The sequence below is a fragment of the Leptonotus elevatus genome, chromosome 5 (genome assembly GCF_054856555.1).
Source record: "Leptonotus elevatus isolate MCC_2025b chromosome 5, RoL_Lele_1.0, whole genome shotgun sequence".
NCBI lineage: Eukaryota > Metazoa > Chordata > Actinopteri > Syngnathiformes > Syngnathidae > Leptonotus > Leptonotus elevatus.
In genome coordinates, this window is record NC_141243.1 from 7,688,990 (window position 1) to 7,699,263 (window position 10,274).

Genomic DNA, 10,274 nt, shown 5'->3' on the forward strand with positions numbered 1-10,274 from the left:
ACAAAAGAGGAAAACTAAACAAAAACAATAGGACGAGAATCTGAAATGGAGACACTTTTTGCCATTGGTCAACTGTTTACGTGTACACAAGGAATTTCTCTTTAGTCGCAACCTGTCCGAGAAACAAAACGAAAAATAATAATATAAATTAAAAGAAATAATAAAATAAAAATGAAAAATAACAGGAAGCCTGGCGGTTCGCTACTATAGCGCCCCGAATTTCTTAGATGGAAAAAAAGAAAACATAAGGAAGGAGAGAGGGGAAAACGACAAAGTCCTTTGAGCTGAAATCTGCAGTTGTAAAAAGTTCCTTTTCTTTTACCTTCTCCACGCCACGCAGCGATGCCATCGGAGAGAGCGAGCGTGAATCCAGCACTGACGCTGACAGCAAAGTCAACTCGCAGGAAATAAGGGATCCCTGAATCTGTGGCCACGGTGACCTGTCTGACTGCACCGCTCATGTGTCACCTTCACCTGCAGACGCATAAGAATGTTGTGATGCAATACATGTTTCCAGTATTGGGCTGTATCGGTAGCTTACTCGGACAACCTGCGGTTTCCGCAGAACCATTTCAGTCTGACATTGCAACTTGCGTTGTATTCATCTTTTAGTTACATCAAAACGCCTCATTGTTTTCTTCTCAGATTTGGCCATAAAAGCCTGTGTGTGTGTTTTAATGGGGGTCTCATTTGAGTCAGTGAGACCACGTGGAGATAATCAGGTTTTGGCAGGCTTTTGTGTTGGGAGTGAGGCCGGCTTGACCACCGGGATGTAATTAATTACATGTGGCAATAAGTGGAATCAAAGCCTCACTTTATTTTATTCGCCCGTCTATCAATTAATTGGAACATTTAGATAAACGCATATTCTTATATTCATATCAATGTAAATTAATTTTTAAAAAAATCTATTTTTTCTTTTTCACAGAAGTACCTCATGATAATGGATTTAGTTTGATTAACAATGTTTTTTTATTTACAGCTTGCACTTAAAAAATAATTACAAATTTGATGGATGGATGGATGGATGGAACTTCTACTGCCATGTCGGATTGTAGGACATAGTTAACTCATTCACTGCCATGAATTCATAAAAAAAAATAATAATAATTAAAAATGAGGGGCGACAGGCGATTACAATTTTAAATTGTAACTAATCGCATGACTTCACTAGTTAACTCACGATTAATCACAAATTTTATATCTGTTCTAAATGTACAATAAAAAAAATTCTAGGTTTTCATACTCTTGTCAACAAAAGTGGGAAAAAAATGTTAAACTGATAGAAATAGTTGAAATTAATTTTTGACGTCTATAGCCGTCAATGGCAGTGAATGAATTAAAAAAGAAAAAGAAAACATTACAAATTTGGGGCGTCAGGCGATTAAAATTTGTAATCATAATTAATCGCATGACTTCACTAGTTAACTCACAATTAATCACACATTTTATATCTGTTCTAAATGTACAATAAAAAAATCTAGGTTTTCATACTCTTGTTAACAAAAGTGGGAAAAAAATTAAACTTATGGAAATGGTTCAAATGAATTTTTGACGTCTATAGCCGTCAACGGCAGTGAATGAGTTAAGAGTGGGGCTGCAATTAAAGACTATTTCAATAATCGATTAATTTGTTGATCATTTTGTCAATTAACTAGAAAAATCTGATTTTGTTTCAAATATGTTTTAATGTCCATCCTTTATTCAAAATAAGGCATTTATTTAGCATTGCAGAAAATGCACAAAAATACACAAATGTGATTGATTATGATTCCGAAAATGTGCAAAAATGTTAATTATTATTTTCCAAAGTATACGCAGATGCTTGCAAATCTCTTACAAAAAACACAAACATAATCAGCCTGGTTTAATGGAGGACTACAAAAATGTGAGAATATTTACTTGTTTTTTTCTTTTTCTTTTTCTTTTTCTTGATAGAGCTCAGTATTGTTAATTCTGTAATTTTACCAATTCGACATGTAATCATCATTGCTCTCTCTCTTTTTTACATTTTTTAATTTTTATTTTGTATGTGCGTGTGTATGTGTGTGTGCATGTGTGCGTGCGTGTGAGTGTGTACTCATTAATTCACCTAAAACCTATTCAAAATCCCATACCGTTCACCTAAACCGAATACTTCAGAATCCAGCGAGAGTCGCGAGGTTGTCAGGAGACCCGAGGAAGGATCAAAGAAAAGAAAGGAAAGTGAAATGTGAGAATATTTACTGATGAGTTGATTTCCGAGGATTTAAACCATTTTAACAAGGTCTTTAAATGATCAACCCTCCAATCGAAAAATAATTAACAAATCATTCATTTGATAATTCATTAGCTGTGGATTAATCATTGCACCTTGAGTTATGAGCAAATTGTTATTTGCAAAATGACCTTGAACAGTCTTTAACTGTCCATTTATTGGCAACATTTTTGATTCCTATGAAATCATTTGAGAACTTTTACTTGATTGCGGATGTCCAGGCTAGAATAGGTGATTAGTGGTTCTAGTGGAAGTGGGAGTGAGTTTGACATCCTCCCTGCTAAAATACAGGGTAAAGAAATTGGAACTGAAGGGAAAAAGAGAAGCTAAATTGGCAGTTGGCCTAGTTGCTAGTTGTCTCCGTTTCCCTTTAGACACCTTGCAATAACTTAGAACGTGTCAGCACCTTTCATTTTTCTTTTTTACCGTATATTCTGACAAGCGCACAGACGTACTGAGCTGCGCGAAAAGAATGTTACATTACGGCAGCAGATTAAAGTTGAGCCTTTGTGCCTTGAGAAGGGGTGTGGCTACAGGAAGGGACCGAATGAGATGATGAGGGAGATGAAGGGTTCAACTTTAACCTCATAAATGGAGCACAGCTAGTCATTAGTTACTGTAACATCTGGTGTGCGGGGACGATGACCCTTTGGTAATGACAGAAGGACACTCCAATTTAAAAAAAAAAAAAAGTTGTCTGTTAGGAATGTCGAGCTAGACAAAAACCCTCAGAGTGAATCCTGAAGTCTATCTGTTCACGTGCTGCATCGGCGCACATACACAAACACAGAATCACTGGAGTGTTTAAATCATCAACAATAGCACCCCTACAGTTTTGACTCGCGACCTTTGACCCTTTCATCCTGCAACCATTGTCTTGTGTTTTCCTATCGACGTTAAAACAGAATGAAACACAACGCTATGTTCCGGAAGTACTAAACAAACAAGAGATGATTTGGGGGGGGAATTTGCAAAGAAAGTATCCAGTTTTGAAGAAATCTGTGCTTTACATGAAGAACGGATTACAATCAAAGGACTCTGACAATTAAGATGTCCTTAATTAACTCATTCACTGCCATTGACGGCTATAAATGTAAAAAATTATATTTAACTATTTCTATTTTTTTATGAAAACCTAGAAAAAAATCCATGCGATTAATTACGATAAAAATTTTGAATCGCCTGGCATCCCTAATTTTGAATAATCTTTCCTTTTCAAAATATAAAAATAAAAATGTAATTTTAATTATTTTTTAAATTTCTTAATAATCTTTTCTTTAAAAAATATATTTTAATAATTTTATTTTGATTTTTAATCATTTCTTCTTCTTTTTTATAATTTTAATTGTTTTGTTATTTTTAATAATCATTTCTTTTTTTTTTAAACAAAAGATTATTAAAAATTAGGGGCGTCAAGTGATAAAAACATTTTGTCGTAATTAATCGCATAACTTCTCAAGTTAACTCACGATTAATCACAAATTTTATATCTGTTCTAAATGTGCAATAAAGAATTTTTCTAGGTTTTCATACTCCTGTTAACAAAAGTGGAGAAAAAAATGTAACTAATAAAAATAGTTCAAATGAATTTTTTACGTCTACAGCTGTCAATGGCAGTGAATGAGTTAAACAATTATTTTCACTGGACATTCTCCTTACAACTGCTAACACTCTGTATTAAAATGAATATGAAAGTTTATGTTCACTGGGAGTATTGTCACATTAAAAAAAAAAATCAGTTGAATCTCCAAATGACCAATGGACTAAATAAGTTTCCATGAATTTTTCAAGGGCCAGGTAGTCTAGTAAAATAAATACTTTCTCTCCAAGTACCACTATCGTGTAAGGTAGCCAACTAAAATAAAGCGGTGAAGTAGGCCAACGAGTTCATCTAAAATGAGCCAGACAATTGGTTCCTAAAACGTATACTTAATACTGAAAAATAAATATTGTAGCCTACTATTTATTCCATTAAAATGTACAATCACGGATAGTCAGAGTAACAAATGCATGTCCCAACACCAAAACAGGCTGGTAGAATAACACAATTTCAACCTCAGACACAAATGATCCTTGTATTGCACTCGTAAATGTACTTTCCACTCACAAATAATTCTTGCGAGGTGAATAGCAACCGAAAAGAACTCCTGATCATCCTTTCAGAATTAAAAACTGTGTCCATTGATGTTTATTCCTTCTCAGTACATGCAGGCACAAAGTTAATAAAAGAAGGCAAGTATTTTGTATGCACATTTAAAAATATATATATTTTCATTTGGCCAAGTTACGGGGAATTAAACTTCTACAAACTCTTTAATTAGCTACACTTAATAAGTTGTTGACACTGCAAAACACCCCGGAAATATACGGCGCGTGTCGTTTTCATTAGAAATGACACGCGCCGCTGAACAGTGATTTAATAACATGACGACATATGTTCAAATGTGTGCTTTATGCTGCACGTAAAAACATACTCAAAAGACTTACAGTTAGGACACTGCGTTGTCCGAACGACGGCTGTATGAAAATGAAAATGACTGTATGCAAGTTATTTCCCTGTTCAAGGTGACACTTTAAACCCTTGTTTCGTCAGCCAATCAGCAACCCAGAATTGTCACGCATTGCGTCATTACGTCAAACCTACGTCGGTCCTCAAAACCGGAAGTGTTATGTGGCGTTGACTCACCGTCAAAATGGTAAGCATATTTTTGTTCAAGAAGTGCATGTGTTCGCTTAATGATCCTTTTAGTCGAGATTTAATGAATGCACGCTTAACTAGGTCTACGTTTCACTCCCACTGACACACTAAATAATGCTTTATTGCGTAGTTGGACGGATTTGGACGTACAGGAGCTGGCTTGCGCTAGCTATGATGCTAAATGGTTAGCCAGTAAATAAAAGTCAAATGATCACTTTGCATTGCTGTTTTAAACATGACTGATCCATCGATTATCGCCACCTAACTCGTCGCAATACGATGGATCATATGTCGAACTTGATTTCTTTTGCTGGTACGTTAGCACCGTTTCGTGGACTGTGCCACGTCGCTGCAGCTGTCCCATTGAGGACGCTTCCACCACATAGTTGGATGCTGTTTAAAACACATGCAAATGCGCGTGAAGATGAGCTTTTATGTCATCATACATGCACATTTGAATGATTTAAATTGTACGCTACATAGCCAGGAAAACATTTTTGTCCGTTTGTGATGTGGTACAGTATGGGTGAAGAAACAGCTGAGTCCCCGAGGTTCGTGACGTCACGGGAGAACAAGCCTTAAATCCCAGCACATCCATCCTGTGGCACTGAACTGAATTATGCCTAAAGTTGTATTGCTTTCTTTCTTGTCATTTTGCAGTCAGCCATTTTCAACTTCCAGTCACTGCTCACGGTGATTCTTCTCCTTATATGTACCTGTGCCTACATCAGAGCGCTGGCTCCCAGCTTGCTGGACAAGAATAAAACTGGGTATGTTCCCATCATGTGTACTCAATCTACATATTTAACATATTTAGCCCGTAATACTATGGCATAATTGAATAAACGGTCAGGCACATGCAGCCGAGGTTTACGCCCATAAGACAATATTGCAATACTTTAATGGCTCCATTTGTTTTTTTTATGTCAACCCTGGTTTTACCTCAAATATTGGCTTGCAACAAAAGGCAAAATAAATGAATAAATCAATGATGTGAGGGCTCATAACTGGAAAAAAAAAACCTAAGTTGCGGCACACCATAAATCAAGATTTCACTTTACTTGCATGACATCTGGTTGTTTTAGTCAGGACTATGCGGAAATATAAAGTTAACCACAAACCTTCAATTTTGAAAAATCCTGGTTTATTCCTGTGTTTAATACTCATGGAAAGTTTTTAACATTCCCAGAATTTTGCGAGCCCTAATCTTTATAGTGACATGAGATAGCTGCCGTTCCCGTTCTTGGGTCAGAATGGATGACTCAGGCTCTGAGTTGGTTAGATTATCTTTGTGTGTGTTGGGTTTTCGGGAAACCGTCTGTCGTAAGACAAATATTTGAAATGGAGCCGCTCATCCCACTTGTGGTTTATCTTTCTTTGTATTATTAGATTTAAATGATCTCCTACGCGCAAGTAATATGTCTCAAGGCCACATTTCAGACCGGTTTGATTCCCGGTCAGTTCCACCACAGAGAGAGAAGTGGCAGTAAAACAGGCCCCAAAAAAATACAACATAAATCATAGGGGTGTTAGAAAAAAATCGATTCGGCAATATATCGCGATATTAAAGCGTGCAATTCTCGAATCGATTCGATATGCGGCCGAATCTATTTTTAAACATCCATTTTTTTATTTGAATATTCAACAAAATGTCTTACTTAGGGTTAGGATCCACACATTAAGCATGGAAGAATGTTATATTCATGGAACATTAAGCCTTAATATTTTATGTCAGTGCTGTTCAAACATGAAACAGACTGCAACCTGAATTTTCAGATAAATAAATGTTCATACAAATCTTACAGTGTACATGTACAAGTTTACTGATTTAGTATTTTCTAAATTTGAGTTTAAAAAAATTGCAATCGTTAATTTATAGATTCGCATCGGGATTAATCGGTATCGAATCGTGATGCAAATCGAATCGGCAATTCACACCCCTAATAAATCATATGAAAACTACGAATGAGTTGTTTGCTGACGCATGTGCAAATAGTTAAACATGTGTGATTTAATAATAATAATTATTGTTATCTTCCAGGCTGCTAGGGATTTTCTGGAAATGCGCCAGAATAGGTGAGACGGTTTTATCACACAACACAATCCACTGCGTATGTAATTGTATTTAAATCCAATTTGAAAGTCAATCAATTGTTGCGTCAACGGATCGTGATACGATTTTCCTTTTTGTTTCAGGCGAGCGGAAGAGTCCTTGGGTAGCCTGCTGCTGTATCGTCATGGCGTTTAGTATACTGTTCCTACAGTAGGCATCCAAAGAGGAGGAAGGAAACGGCGCAACGAGAACACGGACAGTGACCGCTAATCGTGGAAGCGCAGCAAGAACTCCAGTAGCTGTTGGATAATGTACAAAGAGGAAAGTGTCTTCGCTCTCCGCAGCAAGGAACGTCCGTTCTTCTGTGGACAAGGTCGTCTGTCCTTCTTCCATTCCCGTGGATCCTTGCGGGCGGGGGGGGCGCCATCGGAGAGAATTGATGTTCTCAAATCTGTGTCTGACGTTGAACGATCTCAATGTCTCCACAAAAAAACAAGCAAACAAAAAAATCGAGATCACAGCTTTGTTCTTACATTTTCCTACACGTTTCAAATTGTCCGGAAGCTTTTATCAATGTGGGCGTGAAGGCGTGTGTTCTCTCAACCATCATGTTCGACAGCAGACTCAAGTGGATTACGTGAACTTCCCGTCAACGCTCAAATGTGTTAGCGGACGACAGAAGAAGTGAAAACATGCTCAGTAAAAACCACTTGCGTTGTTCTTACTGTATTTTAAACTCGTTCACTGTAAATTCTGTCGAGTAAATTAGACTCCGTTTTAGAGTCATTGACGCTTGGAAGAGAGTAAAATCAAGAATTGAAAAAATATATATAAATAAAAGTCACTCAAGGGTTGAGGAACGAACTCACCACCTTCAGCTTGGGAGACAGCCGATCTACTCCCCGAGCCACGCAGCTCCTGCTTTCTGTTAGTATATCACTCGCGTCAGCCGCAATCTTCCTAACTCCCAGACCAAGAAAAAAGATTTTTGGTCTCCTCTTGGAGGTAAGCAAACAGTAGGAGTGGCGTAGCTCGGGTGGTAGCGTGGCAGTCCCCCAAGCGGAAGGTCGTGAGTTTGTTCCTCAACTCTTGAGTGACTTGATTTTTTCTTCCTCAATTCTTTATTTTACTCTCTTCCAAGTGTAAATGTTAACCTACTCTAAAACGGAGTCGATTTGGCCCCACTCTAAATAGTCACATTTACTCTACAGAATTTACACTCGTACTGTACAAACGAAGAGTTGGAAATGAACAGCATCATTGTCAGATAATTATTCCATGTAAAATCTAACAGTTTATTTTATTTTCCAATTTTCCATTGGCGATGTACTTAACCAAACACAATAAAGTCAGTGCCACACATTTGTTGTGTTTTTTTTTGCAATTAACAATAAAAGCGAGCAATGCACCTTAATTAGGTGAAATAATGGATTCTTGGTTTGGATCACATTAACTCATTCACTGCCATTGACGGCTATAGACGTCAAAAATTTATTTGAACTATTTCTATTAGTTTAACATTTTTTCCCACTTTTGTTAACAAGAGTATGAAAACCTAGATTTTTTTTTTTATTGTATTAGAACAGATATATCATTTGTGATTAATCGTGAGTTAACCAGTGAAGTCATGCGATTAATTACAATTTAAAATTGTAATCACCTGGCGCCCCTAATTAAAGAAATATATATATTAAAAGTTTTTTTGTTTAAAAGAAAAGATGATTAAAAATTAGGGGCATCGGGCGATTAAAATTTGTACACGTAATTAATCGCATGACTTCACGAGTTAACTCACGATTAACCACAAATTTTATATCTTCAAAATTTTTCAATAAAAAAAATTCTAGGTTTTTATGCTCTTGTAACACAAGTGGAAAAAATGTTAAACTAATATAAATAAATAAAATATATTTTTTTACGTTTATAGATATCCGTTCTAAATGTACCAAAAAAAAAATCTAGGTTTTCATACTCTTGTTAACAAAAATAGGGGGAAAAAATGTTAACCTAATTGATATAGTTCAAATGAATTTTTGACGTCTATAGCTGTCAATGGCAGTGAATGAGTTCAATTACTAAGTGCACCGCATGTTGACGAACTTGATCCCAGATCATCCATATTGTATGTATGTAAATGCACAGTTTAACATCAACACTGCACTTCAATATAGGAAAGTCAAACTACAAAAAATTATTTCAATGTACAGCAATTGCACAGCAAACTAAAGGGGAAACGTAACAAAATAAAATTCTCAAAGATTAAACGCAACCGAACGAATCTCATGCGATGTGCCTGCAGTTCCTTATTTGGTCTTAAAATTGCAGCATTCTTACATCAGTCAGCTGCAAGTGAACTTCAAGATAAATCAACCGATAACAGGAGCACTCCCAGACAAACATTTCCTCTTTCCCATGCAGCGACGACGCCTAAATAAAGCGGGAAGACTTGTTGACTCGCTCACCTTCGATAGTCTTGATACCTGCTGAGTGTCCGTATCCCGTCACTCCCGCGTGACTTTCCCTTGTCGGCCTGCGTTCATTTTAGGCCCTGCCGGGTCGAGTTCAAGTGACGGCTGCCGGTAAACGTCGTGATTATCAGGTCGGGGCTCGGGGACAAGGAGGCCAAAGAGAAGCAGGAAGCTCTCAGGCATCTGTTTCTATCTTGGCGAGTAAGAGATACCGATGTCAACGTGCCACCTTCAAGTCTCTGCTGATGATGAAAGAGGGGAAGATAAGGAAGCTTTTATCATCAGCCCTGCACATTCGATAAACGTATTTTGTTTAATTAACAAAAAAATAAACACCGTGTAAAAAAAAAAACGTGTTCGTTGAATGTCTTTTTTGTGTGTGTGTGTGTGGGGGGGGGGGGGGGGGGGTTGAATTGCCTGGCGATTCAATTCGATACGATTGATCCCGATACGAATCTATAAGTTGATGATTGCGATTTTTACTCAAATTGAGGAAAATACTAATCAGAACAACAACTTGTAAATGTTCACTGTAAGAAAATGTATTTATCTGAAACTTTAGGCTGTGAGTATTTAACAAGCGGGTTGCAATCGGTTTCATGTTTGAACAGCATTGAAATAAAATATTAAGGCTTAAGGCCTTCCATGCTTAAAGTGTGAACCCTAACCCAAAGTAAAACATTTTGTTGAATATTTTCATTAAAATAAATTGATGTTTAACTCATTCACTGCCATAAATTCATTTTTTTTTTTTTAAGATTACTAAAAATGTACATTTTAAATCGTAATTAATCGCAT

The 10,274-nt window shown here is 36.7% G+C and overlaps 2 protein-coding genes across 4 annotated transcripts in view; one reads left to right on the forward strand and one right to left on the reverse strand.

The window, feature by feature from the left end:
* Positions 1–4,847, reverse strand: part of LOC147173513 (DNA repair protein XRCC4-like) — a 28,365-nt gene extending 23,518 nt beyond the window's left edge. For all 3 annotated transcript variants that reach the window (XM_086076752.1, XM_086076750.1, XM_086076751.1), the window contains exons 1-2: positions 4,745–4,847; positions 323–474 (exon numbers count right to left, since the gene is read on the reverse strand). In XM_086076752.1, coding sequence (XP_085932878.1) covers positions 323–461 — 139 coding nt within the window. In that variant the 5' untranslated portion in view covers positions 462–474; positions 4,745–4,847. The remainder of the gene's footprint in view (positions 1–322; positions 475–4,744) is intronic.
* A 56-nt stretch (positions 4,848–4,903) lies between these two features.
* Positions 4,904–8,370, forward strand: tmem167a (transmembrane protein 167A). The gene is made up of 4 exons (XM_086077257.1): positions 4,904–4,953; positions 5,616–5,725; positions 6,997–7,031; positions 7,152–8,370. The coding sequence occupies exons 1-4, from the start codon at positions 4,951–4,953 to the stop codon at positions 7,220–7,222; spliced, it is 219 nt and encodes a 72-aa protein (XP_085933383.1). The 5' UTR covers positions 4,904–4,950; the 3' UTR covers positions 7,223–8,370.
* The last annotated feature ends 1,904 nt before the right edge of the window (positions 8,371–10,274 follow it).

Coding starts and splice junctions, on each gene's coding strand:
- tmem167a (XM_086077257.1), top strand. Junction 5,726..6,996: donor CTGGACAAGAATAAAACTGG/GTATGTTCCCAT, acceptor GTTATCTTCCAG/GCTGCTAGGGATTTTCTGGA. Junction 7,032..7,151: donor CTGGAAATGCGCCAGAATAG/GTGAGACGGTTT, acceptor TTTTTGTTTCAG/GCGAGCGGAAGAGTCCTTGG.